At 40.8% G+C, this 15,963-nt stretch overlaps 1 protein-coding gene across 1 annotated transcript in view; it reads left to right on the top strand.

The window, feature by feature from the left end:
- AQP9 (aquaporin 9) overlaps positions 1 to 15,963 on the top strand; it is a 45,017-nt gene that overhangs the window by 18,117 nt on the left and 10,937 nt on the right. The window contains exons 2-4 of the mRNA XM_081048316.1: positions 5,974 to 6,100; positions 11,241 to 11,378; positions 12,499 to 12,617. Of these exons, the coding sequence (XP_080904442.1) occupies positions 5,974 to 6,100; positions 11,241 to 11,378; positions 12,499 to 12,617 (384 nt within the window). The remainder of the gene's footprint in view (positions 1 to 5,973; positions 6,101 to 11,240; positions 11,379 to 12,498; positions 12,618 to 15,963) is intronic.

Genomic DNA, 15,963 nt, shown 5'->3' on the forward strand with positions numbered 1-15,963 from the left:
ACAGCAAACAAAGTCCAAAGTGAGTACAAGGTAGGAAATAATAAAGGTTAGAGCAGAAATAAATGAAATAGAGAACATACAAAAGATCAATGAAACCAAGGGCTGGTTTTTTAAAAAGATAAACAAAATTGACAAAACTTTAATCAGACTCCTCAAGAAAAAGGGGAGAGAACCCAAATAAATATAATCAGAAATAAAAGAGGAGAAGTGACAACTGACAACAGAAATACAAAAAAAAATTAGGAAAATACTATGAGCAACTATATACCAACAAATTAAACAACCTTGAAGAAATGGATAAATTCCTAGAAGCATACAATTTTCCAAGCCTGAATCAAGAAGAAACAGAAAATCTAAACAGATTGATTACTATCAATGAAATTGAATCCATAATCAATAAGCACACAACAAACAAAAGCACTGGACCAAAGGCTTCACTGGTGAATTTTACCAAACATTCAAAAAGGAATTAACACCTATTCTCAAACTATTTCAGAAACATCCAAGAGGAGGGAAGTCTCTCAGTCTCATTTTACAAGGCCACCATTACCCCAATTCCAAAACCAGATCAAGATATTACAAAAAAAGATAACTATAGGCCGATATCCCTAATGAACATAGATGCAAAAATCCTCAACAAAATGTTAGCAAACCAAATTCAGCAATGCATTAAAACTATCATACAACACAATCAAATGGGATTCATTTCTGGTATGCAAGGTTGGTTCAATATCTGCAAATCAATTAACATGATACACCACATAAACAAAATGAAAAATAAAAATCATATGGCCATATCAATAGATGCAGAAAAATCATTTGACAAAATCCAGCATCGATTTATGATAAAAACTCTTAGCAAAGTGGGAATAGAGGGAACATATCTCAAATAATAAAGGTCGTATACGACAAACCCATAGCTAACATCATACTCAACGGGGAAAAGCTAAACATTTCCCCTTAAAATCAGGAATAAGACAAGGATGCCCATTTTCACCACTTTTATTCACTATAATATGTGAAGTTCTAGCCACAACAATCAGACAAGAAAAAGAAATAAAAGGTATTTAAATGGGAAAGGAAGAAATAAAAATATTATTTGCAGATGACATAATACTATATATACAGAACCCCAAAGATGTAATCAGAAAACTATTTGAACTGATAAAAGAATTTAGTAAAGTAGCAGGATACAAAGTTAATGTTCAGAAATTGGTTGCATTTTTATACACCAATAATGAACTATCAGAAATTAAGAAAATAATCTCATTCACAATGCAACAAAAAATAAAATACTTAGGAATAAATTTAACCAAGGAAGTAAAAGACCTATACTCAAAAAATTATAAGACATTGAAAAGAGAAATCGAAGAAGATATAAATAAATGGAAACATACAACGTTCATAGATAGAAAGAATTAATATAGTTAAAATGTCCACACAACCCAAATAAATATATAGGTTCAATGCAGTCCTTATCAAAATACCAATGGCATTTTTCACAGAACTATTATAGAACAAATAATTCTAAAATTTATATGGAACCATAAAAGATCCCAAATAGTTATGGCAATCCTGAGAAAAAAGAAGAAAGCTGGAGATATCATTCTACCTGATATCAAATTATACTACAAGGCTATAGTAATCAAAACAGCACGGTATTGGCAAAAAAAATAGACACATAGATCAGTGGAACAGAATAGAAAGCCCAGAAATAAATCCATGCCTATGTGGTCATTTAATCTATGACAAAGGAAGCAAGAATATACATGGGGATAACGACAATCTATTCAATAAATGGTTCTGGGAAAACTGGACAGATACATGCAAAAAAAGTGAAACTGGACCACTTTCTTGTGCCATATACAAGAATAAACTCAAAATGGATAAAAGATTTAAATGTAAGACCCAAAACCATAAAACCCCCAGAAGAAAATATAAGAAGTAAACTCTCAGACATTACCCTTAGCAATAGTTTTACTGATATATCTTCTCGGGCAAGGAAAACAAAAGAAAAAATAAACAAATAAGACTACTATCAAACTAAAAAGGTTTTTCACAGCAAAGAAAACTATCAACAAAACATAAAGACATCCTACTGAATGGGAGAAGATATTTGCCAATAATACATCTGATAAGCGGTTAATATCCAATATTTACATATGTACATAAAAATCTCATACAACTCAACACTAAAAAAACAACCCTATTGAAAAATGGGCAAAAGTCCTGAATAGACATTTCTCCAAAAAGGACAGACATACAGATGGCCAATAGACACATGAAAAGATGCTCAATGTCACTAATCGTCAGAGAAATGCAAATCAAAACCAGATTGAGGTACCACCTCACTCCTGTTAGAATGGCTATCATCAATAAATCAACAAACACTAAGTGCTGGCGAGGATGTGGAGAAAAGGGAAACCTCATGCACTGTTGGTGGGATTGCAAATTGGTGCAGCCACTATAGAAAACAGTACGGAGTTTCCTCAAAAAATTAAAAATAGAACTACCATATGATCCAGCAATTCTACTTCTGGGTAGAAATCCAAAACACTAATTCGAAAAAAAGATGCACTACTACCTTTTACTGCAGTGCTAGTCACAACAGCCAAGATATGGAAACAACTGAAATGCACATCGACAGACGATTGGATGAAGAAATTGTGGAAGAGTATGGAGTATTACTCTTCCATAAAAAAGAATGAAATCTTACCATTTGCAACAATATGGATGGACCTTGAGGATATTATGCTAAATGAAATAAGTCAGACTGAAAAAGACAAACACCATATGATCTCACTTATATAGAGAATCTAAAGAACAGAATAAGCCAGCAAACAAAACAAACAGACTCATAGATATAGAGAACAAACTGACGGTTCCTAGATGGGAAGGGGAGAGGAGAATGGGTGAGAAAGATGAGGGATTAGAAAGTACAAATTGGTAGTCACAAAATAGTCACGGGGATGTGAAATACAGTATAGGGAATATAATCGATAATGTAAAGACTATATATATAGGGTGTCAGATGGGTCAGACTTATAGGGGACATCACTTCATAGATTTTATAAATGCCTAACCACTGCACTGTACACCTGAAACTAATATAAAATGATATTGAATGTCAACTATAATTAAATATATGTAGTCACAGGATGTAAAGTACAGCATAAGGAATATAGTCAATGGTATTATAATAGCTATGCATGGTGGCAGAGGGGTAGTAGACTTGTTGGGGTTATCACTTGGTGAGGGGTGTAAATGTCTAATCAGTATGTTTTGTACACCTGAAACTAATAAAAAAGGTGGAACATAAAGAAAAGCCTTACTTTAACTCTCCAATTTTAAGCATTAAGTCTTTGGACAATTCCTCAAACATGATACAGAACTCAATGCAGTTAAAAGTGGAAAATTAATGTCAAAATTTTACTGCCTTCGGGGGAAGGGTAAAGAACAATCAAAAAAATACTAGCTAGGTGAGCTTTGGAGGTATTGGGCATTTCAGAATGACCACTGAGATTACTTCTTTGATTCTGGTTCAGTTAAAGTTACTAAAGGGGCAGGCAGGGGTCAGGGAATTGATTGACTTCTTAGGTCTTGGTGTTAAGAATAGATATGAGTCACGGGATGTAAAGTACAGCATAGGAAATAGTGTCAATAGAATGGTAACAGCTATATACGATGTCAGAGGGGTAATAGATTAAGGGAGGAAGGTCATCATTTTGCAAGGGGTGAAATGTCTAACTATTACATTGCTTTGTACACCTGAAACTAAGCAAAAAAGACTAGATATGAATCCTGATAAGCCTCCCAAATGCTGGCCAGTGTCACAGGAAATCTATGTGGCTCGTGGGTGTGGTTCACCAGCATGAACAAGGCCTGTCCTACCATTATCTCAGCCTACTCATCCCAGTATTAGGCAGGTTTGGTCAGCATTGGGGAGATGACTGTGCCTTCTGCTGAAGACCACAGAGTTACCAGACACTAAGAGGAAAGGAGATAATAAGGAAGAACAAGAGTGGAAAGGGTTTTCCTCTGCTTTCAGGTCTGGCTTTCCCTTGGTGAGCACTTGTTCATTTAGTGAAAGTTGTCAATGCAAAGACAGCTAGAAATTAAGAAAGTAGAAATCAATTAATAGGTTTTGCATGAAATGAAAAACATGCATTAATCACTAACATGTCTCAGTGATCTCTGAGAAAAAAAGGGAAATGGGGCTGAAACGGATTTTTCCCTAGGTCATTGGAAGCTTTGGTGAAATAGCACAAGTTGTTGGGTATTTCTTTGAACAAATGTTGTCACCAGTAGAGCCACTTGTCCTGGCACAATGACCAGGACCAATAAGGTGGCTCCTAAATGGGCTTCAACCTGAGACCTTTTTTGTCAGACTGATGTGTCTAGTTTCCATTGAGGCCTTTGATACTCGGTAATACAAGGCTGCCGCCTGGTATCTCTGCGTCCTTCAACATTCCCAGACAACGGTTCACTTTCAATATGTAGATAGGAAACTGGTGCCTCTATCCCACATCCTGTGGAACCCCAATGTTCTCCCTGCATAGTTTTATGAATTCTTGGGGGCATTGGTTGCTTCTAATGACGTCTTGCTCCATCCAATGTTTCATGGTTAAGAACACAGGCCTCTGACTAAGACAGATATGGGATCAAATCCTGGTTCTGTCTCTTTTGTTTTAATTGTGTAACATTGTGCAAATTGCTTGGCTTTTCTCAGCCTCAATTTCCTCATCCATAAAACGTAGATAACAATACTTCCCTGCCAGGGTGATCATAAGTTAAGAATGGGGCAATGATGAAGTAATACAGGAAGTGCACTTAGCACGGAGCCTAGCACAAAGAACACACCAGATAGATGGTAGCTGGAGTATGTATTCTTTTATTCACACTACCCTAGTCAGATGAGTAAAGATAGCAAACACTTCATACAACCTTTATTCCAAAGTCCATGACATTGTTTCCCAAGGGGCTCCTTCCAACTTCAAAAATTTTCAAGAACTCTATAGGATAGGAACCATTCTTAATTATGAAAATACTGGACCACAAAAGGTAGAAACAAGGCATGTTATTTTTTCCTTTTTTAGACATCAGTATGATGTGCACAAAGAATCACAGACCCCTTGCAATACTGAAAGTTTCCTTGGTGATCTCTGACCCCAGGTTACATGCATTTCCAAACATTTTTCTAAGGAATTCCTAACATTCATCAACTACTTCTTTTCTGAAGTACTCAGTATTTACATACTCACCGAATAAATATTTATTTAGTGCGTAGTAATGTGTACTGTGCTAGAAACATCTTACTCTACACTTTAAAGTGAGTAATGGATCTGAGAAGGGTCAAATGAAATTGAAGCTGTGTGCTTATTCTCGCTCACCATCCTCATCACTTAGGTTTGCGATACTCACTCAATCACTTTAAGGCCATTGCTCACTTGGGAATTTCCCAGCATTCCCAGCTGATGCTTCTTAGAAATCACACATCCACGTTTCACATTTCCCACCCAAACTAACTTTTTCTCTTGAAAAGGCATTTACACGGCATTTGTGGGTCTTTTTAATCTGCTTGTGTTAAGATATTTTAATACCTTTCATCAAATATTGTTTGAACATAGAAGAATATGAGACTACAAAAAAGCCTCAGCTGTCCCAATAGACATTATAGTTTTCGTGGGGGTGCCTCAAGGCAAGCTAGAATGTAATGAAATGACATTGTAAAGACATGGTAGAAGAAAAAGAAGAGTCCTTGAGGCCTTAAGTTGTCAGAGAAAGTTCCACAAAAAGATAGGATTTTAGCTCAGTGTTATGAATAGATTTGGTATAGTTGGAGGAAGGTGCAATGAAAGGAGATTCTGTGAAGCCTATGGCAGCCCAGTCCATGAGTTTGCCTAAAAAGTACTTGTGACTGACTTTCCATTGTCTTTGACAGTCTCTTACTTACTGAGTTTCTGCTCATCCCAGGTCCTTGGATGTGGCTGTGTTGCCCAAGCTACCCTCAGTCGAGGACACTTTGGAGGAATTGTCACTATCAATGTTGGATTTGCAATGGCAGTTGTAATGGCCATCTATGTGACTGGAGGTGTCTCTGGTAAGTAATTAAAATAATTATGGCTACTGTTAACCCTTTCAATGTGCTAGCACCGTGCTGGGTGCTTTATATACCTTCACTTATTTAGATCTCAGCAATCCTGCGAGAATATGTATTTGATTCTATTTTTAGAAGGTATATACTTTAAAATTAAAATGGCCAGCAAATGACTAGTGATTTGTGCCAAGGCAACATTTAGCAAGAGACAGAGATAGGGCTTAGAACTCAGAACTGACCGATTCCTAAATCTGGCTACTGAATCATACCCCTCATCTGTCAATACGATCTTTTACTTGCTCTACCCCATACTTGCAAATCATTTTCCAGGTACTCTGTGAATAACCCAGTGAAGATGGCCACTCCAACAGAGAGCCAAGTCCCCGGACCTTTATCCACAACAGTCAGAGAGACTCTGGGTCACTTACAAAATGACTGGTGCTTTCATGGAGGTACAGGTCGGATCCAGAATATTTTGGTCTAATTCTGCCCCAAGTGGTGGGCAGATTAGACACCCTTCTCAAGGTTCGAGAAGCAAAATGAAATGATATTTAATGTAGCCTGGGAACTTAGGAAGGGATTGTGAAAATGATCCAGTTCCCAAAGTCGCTAGGACTCTTTCAGCAGCCTGGTGTGGCTGCTCAGAACATGAAGACGAGACCGCTGGTGATAAGGGTAGAGAGGGAACGGGGGCACGCTGGGCAGGGTGCTGGCTGCTGTGCATACTTCAGCTCCTCTCTCCTCCAGCAGGACCGAGGCAGGTATTAGTGTCTCCATTCTCCAGAGAAAACTACAGCTCTGAGGGATTAAATACATTGCTGCAAGCCCCACAGCTGGTAAAGAGGCAGACTGAAGATCTGACCCAGGTCTGGGTGACAGCAAAGCTCACATCCCCATTATTACACTACAGTTCCAGTGGTCTGTTATGGGAAAGGCATTACAGGCAAGGCCTGCAGTTAAGCCTGCTGGCCTGCTGACAAGTGCTGCCATGGGAGAACTGAAGAATGATGGCTTAGACTCCCTGGACTTCCTGGGGCTGGGCACATGGAACAGTCATTTGCTGGCTGGCGCCCTTTCCGGATCACAGTCTGATGCAGATCCTGGGGCAGTCCAGGTTATAGATTCCTATATACGTAATTTGTTTAGCATGAGCAGTGTTTCTGTTCAAACTCCTACCAAGCCTTTGCTGTGATCTCAGCACCATGCTGCCTACCTAAGGCACAAGGACAACCAGGGGGCCACCCTGAATGTGCCAAGGCTTAACTACAGTGCAGGACTCAACATCAGACACGGGACACACTCCTGAATTACAAGCAGCACACATGATGCCCCACTGATGCCGCCTACGTGCTCCCACTACAGCTATACAAGTTTGGTTTCCACAAACCATGCAATGTAAAGATGGGCACATTTTCAGCTAGTTCTTTTTTTTCTTTTTTTTTTTTAAACTTTCAAATTTATTTTTAAGTGTGTTTTTCCAGCACCCATCAGCTCCAAGTCAAGTAGTTGTTTCAGTCTAGTTGTGGAAGGTGCAGCTCACAGTGGCCCATGTGGGGATCGAACCAGCAACCTTGTTGTTAAGAGCACTGCGTTCTAACCAACTGAGCAAATCAGCCATCTTCCTTCTTTCTTTCCTTCCTTCCTTCCTTCCTTCCTTCCTTCCTTCCTTCCTTCCTTCCTTCCTTCCTTCCTTCCTTCCTTCCTTCCTTCCTTCCTTCCTTCCTTTCAAGGTGGGGATGTGGTTTTGGAGTATTTTGCTTGCATGACATCCTGAATTGAATATCACCGAGTATTTTCTTAGGATTCATTGGTCCCAGACCTTACCAATGTATCTAACACCCTTGGCCACCACTGTCCATGTCTGTTTGCATCCATTGATATACTTAAGGATTTGGGCAGTCACCATGAGAGGAAAAAGAGCAGAGGCCAGCTGGAAGGGGAGGAGGGAGTGAAGGTTGGCGTGGAGTCTTCCCATCCAGCTGGCCCCTGGAGTAGCGTTCATCCCCTGTGCTCAGAGGGTGAAGTCAAGAACTGATGGGACTGTTTTCACTAGACTTGTTTCTGCATGAGGGTTGGGAACTGCCTAACTTTTTTTATGAGAGACTATGAGATCCCTAAATACAAGTAGAGCAGTTTCTGAGCCCGGCTGACAAAAGGTAGCACTGGGTTGGAAAGGGAACTTATCTCTCCCTCTCTGTTTGGAACCTAATGCTGTTCAGGCTCCCTGAAAACTGGTGGCTTTGGGAACATGCGCAGACAACACACTGGCCCACCAATGACATCCACGCAGGCTCAGTATTGGCTTCAGCAGCTGCGGGAATAGGAAAGGAAGATTGCATGTGGGAGGTGACTTTCTCCTGGTGGCTACAGTTAATGTTACTGGTGTGTGGGTACCTGTGAGTCCCTCTTTGAGGATTCCAAAAATAGCCTATATATATATATATATATATATATATATGGCAGAAACAAATGGGATCCCATTCTGTGGTCACCGACTGGTAAGGTGAGCCGACATCGGGTTTTGAAATATAAAACATTACCTTACTGCAAGGAAGTTATTACACCCCACTTCCCTTGAGAACATACCATGGTCTGGCAACCCAATCCAACCAATCAGAACTCATACTGCCTTCATGATGCCGGGTCCCTTACTGAGAGTTACACTGCCTATTTGTACCTAGCTATGGTGGTTGTTTTTGATGTAGCATTTTATACGTGATATAAATGCAATGAAAAAGCAAAATAGTTCTGCTTAATGACAAATAAAATGTGAAGGCTATCTGGATCATAGAATTGCCTGTGGGTAGTGGGAGGACGGGATTTATCTAGAACAGAAGAGTTCGACGTGTTCACATAAGACTTTCATCTCAGGCCGTGTGGGCTCCAGCTGCCCCTTCGGGCTCTTTATGGGAATAAACTGGTCATCACAACAACCTTGGCAGGGCCAAAGTTTGAGTGCGGCACTCTCTGACTCTAGCACTCATGTTCTTTCCACTACACTGCTCTGCCTCGTCCTTCGGGTTAGCCAGAGTGATCACTTATCTCTGCAAGGAGAAATTGTCCTCCTTGCTTTGCAAAGCATTGTCCCAGACACACCCTCTCTGACTGTTAAACAACTTTCCCTTTGGCTATCAGGATAAAGCCCTCTGACTGTATATTTCTTCAACTTTCATACCTACCAAATGCCTTGCAGCGTGTGAAGCCCAAGGAGAACAATAGTTCCTGCTTCAGGATGGTTATGAGGGGCGAAAAACCATAAACCTACCTGCAGGAAGATTTATTTCAGACGAGGAGCTTGCTACATATTTTTCACATTGGTGGACTCAACTGAGGGGAGGTAGTTTTGATTGGAGGTGATTTCTTATGTCCCCTTATCCTTTCACAATGGGTTCCTCCCAGCTGTCTGGGTGGTGGCTACCTCCAGCTGGCCTTTGGGAGTAGGGGAACAAGGCTGGCTTCAGGAACTTTCCACCGCCCTGTTCCTTGCTCCTAACCTGTTTTCAGTTTTCCTAGTACACTGTGCTGCTAGTCTCCAGAATTATGACTCCATTGGATTCAAAAGTAAAAGTTGACATGTTTGTAAGTCTTCAGGAAATCATCTGTGTTATGATGTATTGGCATTTTCTTGCTCATGTTAGCCCCTGAGTGGCAGGGGCAGGTGTAGAAAGGAACCTTGTGGTTTTACCAGCAGCCAGAACCCCTCCCTGCTGCAAACCCACCTTGGCTTAGAAACTCAGGAAAAGCATAGTTTTCTTCAGAGGGGAGGGCTTCCAAAAACAAGCTCACTGATAGGTTCTGTGGAGGGTCAAATGTCAAAGTACCATCATCATCATCATCATCATCATCACTCTTTTGTTTACAACTATTTCTACAACCCAAAGGTCCACATTTCAGTGTGGCCACATTAACAGTGACTCTAATTCCCTCCCTACACAAAATGTCATTCATCTACACTCTTCAAATGAACATCTTTTGTCCCTAGGAAATGAGCCCATATACTCAAAGACGATTTTTGAAATTGTTTTTTTCTCCTGTCCACTAAGGCAGAGAAGCCATTATAAACTTGATGAACACGTTCTGAGAGTGGTATAGCATAGACCATAAACTCTAAGAGTTCAGATAAGCCGGGTTTGAATTCTAGTTCTACCCCCTTAATCATGTGGTCTTAAGGAAGTTACTTTAGTTCTGTGCCTCGGTTTCCCCACCAGTTAACTGGAGTAGTACGCATCTCACTGGGTTCTTTCTTATAAAGATCAAGTGCATGTAATATCCCTGTGCTAGCATCTGGCAAGCGTTCTAAATGTTGTTACCAGCAAAACCAGTTGGGTATCTTAGCGCAAACTCGCAGAGCAAACTCTCTATCTGATCTTGTGACTAGATGAGAATCAGGAGGCTGATTTCTCTACCCATAATTTAGGTTGAGGTGACAGAAGTATTGCTACATTTCTGTGTGTGAGAGAAAGACATTGTTTATGCATAGGAACGGGGGAGAATCCATTCAGACACTGTGATCACCTCAAAATAAACTGAACCCCTTAGCTCAATAAGAGGCACAGTACACCAACCAACGGTCAGTTTCCCTTAAAGAGATGTCTTTTTTCAGTACTAAGATTGTTTTTATATCCTCTGGATATGGACTGAGGAATGGTTAGATATAGATAGATTTAAACCTTATAAGTATATGGTATATTAACTTTAAAAAATGTATACTGAAGTTAATAGATTACATCAATCTCTTTGAGGTTATCGCTTTATAGATAGAAGAAACCCAGTAGATTAATAGATGATAGATAGGTAGGGAGAGAGAGAGAGAGAGAGAGAGAGAGAGAGAGAGAGAGAGAATGAGACACTTGAGTACAAATTTCTTTCTATATCTGACTCGTTTTTCAAAAACCTAAACTTCCTAACCAGTGTCTAATGATGCCATGAGAATTATTAGTCTTTCCTTCTCTCTCTCTCTTCCCCTCCCTCCCTCTCTGTTTCACACTCACACACACACACACACACACAAGGTTGTGTCCTCATATACAGTTCTCTATCTAGAAGACTGAGTTCTGCCTGAGGTCTCTAGAGAAGGTTTACTTCATAATAATTCTCCATAACCTGCCTTCTAACATTCCTGATCATCTTCTCTCCTTTGCAGGTGGCCATATCAACCCAGCTGTGTCTTTTGCAATGTGTCTCTTTGGACGAATGCAATGGTCCAAATTACCTTTTTATGTAGGAGCCCAGTTCTTGGGAGCCTTTGTAGGAGCCGCCACCCTCTTTGGTATTTACTATGGTGAGTAAGACTCCTGAGTCTAGAGGTTAGGAGAACTGGGCAGAATTTGAAAGTCTGAATTACTTGGTAGGAATAGGTGAGATAAGGCAAGAACGGGAAGCATTTATGATTGACAGGCAATTAACTCTAAGAGTTTAAGTTCTAAATAATGGGGCCAACATTATCATTAGGGCAAATTCATGAAGCCTCTTAATGAAAATAGTCGCAACTAAAAGGGGGACAGAACTTAAAGGAGGCCTACATTTAGGTCCAACCAGTGCTACAATGCGAACATGTACAAAATAAGTAATAGGCGGGTGGCTTCTCCATGGCTTTCTCTGATTTGGCTGGGAGAGGAGGCATTGATTGATGGCAAAGGGTGTGACAAGTAAGTATTTAGAGAAGGAATCTGGAGCAAAGTCTTTGCAGGAAGGGATACAGTAGAGAAGTGGGCTGGGTGGGAAACCTCTTCCCCCTTCTGTCCAACAGCCAGGGCTTCTGTTCTGCAACAGTCCTGGGGGACAAACACAGTACTGACGATTGAAGACCTAGACTTCAGTTCTTTGTGAACTAAATAAGTAGCTGTGTGACTTAACTAAGTCATCTGACCTTACTAGTCTCAGTTTTCCTCCTGGAAAAATGAGGGAATTGAACTGTGGTAGGAGAAACCTGGGGTCAGCACTGGCTGTGTGGGAACTGCTGTCTCAAGGGAAACTTCCACACTGTTCCACGATGCCCTCAAATTGTGAGCTGGTATTAAGGGTTACTGAGAACACTGTGGGAGTTAGGATTTCTGCCTAGAGTAGGTCCAAGTTCCACTTTGGCTTTCAGTCAATCTCAAAAATTCCAACAATTTCCCCCAGAGAAGATTGGTTTCCAAGACCCACTGGCTAAGGATTTGGCCCAAGTTTAGAGTAAAACATTGAGGGCAATCAGGGCTTTCTACCCTTGTCCCACCATCCTGGGACTTCTCTGGGCAGCTGTAAAACCACCATACTCTGTAGTGAAGAAAGGCACACAATATGTATCCGCTAAACTGAACCTGAGTATTTGACTGCAGTTGGTTAGCACAAGCCCTGGCATGGGCCTCCCTCACCCCTGTTCAGAGAACAGTAACATGCTAGACCTCTGTCTTCTACAGATGGACTCATGTCCTTTGCTGGTGGAAAACTGCTCATTGTGGGAGAAAATGCAACAGCACATATTTTTGCAACCTATCCCGCTCCATATCTGTCTCTGGAGAATGCCTTTGCAGACCAAGTAAGTAAACATTCAACAAAGACCTAACTTTGGTGAAAAGACATGATTTCATCAGGGGCCTATATGGAAGCACCATCGGCCTATCAGAAAGGAAAGGCTGTGTTTCCAAAGTCAGAGGTCAATAGGCAACACCCAAGCTTTCTTGACCAATTTTTGCCTTTATCGAATTTGATACCATTAAAAGAGATTTTGTACTTCCTCTTTAATGCTTACACTTGTTTCTTATAAGTTGAGGTCCAGAAAAAGTGGATGACTGGACATTGCAACCCCTGCAGGGGCAAATGGGGTTTGCTTCACTGTTATGTCTCTTGTGCACATGATGTAAATGTGGAGACCACAAGACAAGGCATTTCAGTCTCAATTCAAGGACTGAATTGCGGTAGTTGAGACTTAGGGTGGTATCACAGATCCTCTGTGTCTCCCCCTGCACATAGGTTTATCTAAATGCTCAAGGTAGCTAGAATTGTCGTAGTGTCTCTGCCTTATTGACATTTAAACAAGCTGAATCCAAGAATCTGTGGTATAGCCAATAGCACAACTATTCTGGTCAGTTTGTGGGAGGATCAATAATGCCAGTTTGACAGACTCTTCATCACTTACTGTATCCCTTACTGAATGCTGCTGGTCAACTTGGTCAGGGCAGAGGAAGGAAGGAAGGAAGGAAGGAAGGAAGGAAGGAAGGAAGGAAGGAAGGAAGGAAGGAAGGAAGGAAGGAAGGAAGGAAGGAAAGGAAAGAACTCTCCAGCCACTCTAAGTTCTTATGTGAAGGACTTATACACAGGGCAGGTTAGAGTGGGCATGAGGATAAAATGATCTTTCAGTTTGCCAACTCTACCCACTTCCATTCAATGGATGGATGAAAAATTTATGTCCCCATGCTTTCAGCCCATTTCTTTCCATTTTGACCAATAAACCAAACAGGCAACAAATTCTTATTGCACACTCACCATGTGCTCAGCCCTGTGTCTGGAGCTTCAGAGACTGACAAGGAAATGTGAGTTGTAAAGATCTGAGACTTGGAATCTGAGCACCTAAATCAAAATAATAGCTCTGCCCCAACTCCCTGTGCAACTTCAGCAAATTATTGAACTTTTTGGATCTCAGGTTGTTCGTTTGTAAAATGGGGATAATATTAGCACTTATCAGATTACTTGTAAGACTAGAATGAATAATATGAGGAACATGCATTGTAAGCAGTATATGCCCAGAAAATTTAGAATCTAGTTGAAAACGATCACATAAGAACAAAAGGAAAAATGTGAAACTGAGTATAATAAGATAGGAAACTGGACCTCAGGGATCATGTTAGTAACTTGGAACACAGTCTAGACGAACTAGGATTACAGGAAATGTTTCAGTAATAAAGATACCGACAGATGTAGCTTCCAGAAAAAGGAATGTTATCATAGCTGCAATAATAGAAGCATAATATTCGAATGAAGTGGTTGAGGGTCTTACTGTACTCTATACTGGGAGTACTAGACTCATCCCCAAATGTCACATTTCAAGTGGGCATGCTTCCAAAGGAAAGGAACTGAAAAGGTAATGATGTCACACAGCAATGAGTGGAGAATGGGGATGTTTGTTCTAGAGAAGGTGTGTTACTAGGGTGGGGAAGGTGTATGTGATGTGTGATATCAGCTTTCAAAGATCTGAAGGACTGTGGCTGTTAAGTGCTGAAGAGGTTAGACTCATATGCACACCCTCCATGAGATTTGGTGGAAGTACAATGCCTGGTACATAAAGGTGCTCAACAAATATTTGTTAAATGAATGGATGATTTCATACATGAATAAAATTATGGTAAGATGAAATTACTTTCAGTAAAAGGAAGACTTTTCTAGCAATCATGGCTGGGTTAAATATAGATCCTGCTGCCCCAGGACAACATTCACTACAAGTGTTAGAAGTTTGTCTGGGTAACCTCTAGGGGTGGAGAGTGGGAAAGAGGGATTCTCGAGGATATTCAAAGACCAGATGGTAGACAGTGTGGAATATGTTACCCTTAAGATCCTTTCCAGCTTGGAGACTAGATTAGCCAGGTGGAAACAAGGGAAAACTAGTGCCATCTGAAGGAAAGGGGCAGGAGGGTATTGTTTCCTAAACTTGGGACAGCAATACCGAAAAAGATATAAGGAGAAAAAGGTAGAGGGAGAGGGAAGAAGTCCCTGAAGGCGAGATAGTAGGGTTCCCTGACCTCTCTGAGCATCAGTCACTATTAACAGACAGATTGACCAGGTGATTCCTTCTAGCGTCAAAGTGCCAAGAGTCTGTTCTCCCAGGTAGGTTAGGAAAGACAGGGAGGGTGGGAATTATTAAGCTTTACGTGTATACATTGACTGGAGCATTTAGCTGAGTCAATAAGGGCCCCAGGTGTGTCTCAGAATGGACTTTGGGGATGGGTAAGAGTTACAGGGTTTCTCAGGGATCCTGTTTTTCCATTCAGTCAACCCCAATTTATCTTATAATGAAGAAGGTGGGATTGGAGTCAAGAACTGCTGAAGAAGAGTTAGAGATTTCTCCTGTGAATTCAGGTCCTTTCTATCGGAGGCAAAAGACAAAGAATGCTGACTTACTCTCTCAAACCCTGGCTTGAACCGAAAAGGACAATGTCTTTTTTCCTTGTGATTTGGACCCACAGCCATCTCTCTGTACCCTCAGTCTGTTCTGAGAAAGTGAGAATAAGGTGATGCCTTCAGTCCCTTTACTTCTGCGCAGACAACCCTTCTTCACTGAGTCCTCCAGCAATGCTGTCCTTCTTTCCCCTCTAAAGAGTAAACTGGCCCCAGGATATTTCTGGGTCACCTTATCTCAAATTACTAAATTGATCAGCTCTAAATATTGTTCAAGCATATTCTATAATTTAATTAACAAACAATCATTCTTTCAGCTAATAAATAATTACTGACACCTACTGAGCCAGGTACCGTTCCATGCTGTTCCTTCTTCAAGGAGTTCATGGCCTGGTACTCTGAAAATGAAACAGGTCACTGTTGCAGGGTAATAATGGTGGTGGTAGAAGTACTAAGAATGCAATGAGAGCCTAGAGGCGGAAGCTTCTACTCTGCGGGGAGAGTAGGAGAGCTCTTGGGAAACAGGTCTCTTTGAATGCAAAATTCTCGTAATATTATTTCGGGAAGCAGATGCCATGATGAAGAGCTTAAACTCTAAATCAGTTGCCTAGTTCTCATTTGGATTCTTTTGCATAAGAGCTGTGGGCTCTTGGGCAAGTTTCTAAACCTCTTTCAACCCAAGTTTCCTTGCCTGCAAACTGAGAAGAATAATACGATTTATTTCACAGGTTATTCTGAAGTTCTAATGAGATAAAGCATATGGAGTGCCTGGC

Source organism: Rhinolophus hipposideros (genome assembly GCF_964194185.1).
Source record: "Rhinolophus hipposideros genome assembly, chromosome: 5".
Taxonomy (NCBI): domain Eukaryota; kingdom Metazoa; phylum Chordata; class Mammalia; order Chiroptera; family Rhinolophidae; genus Rhinolophus; species Rhinolophus hipposideros.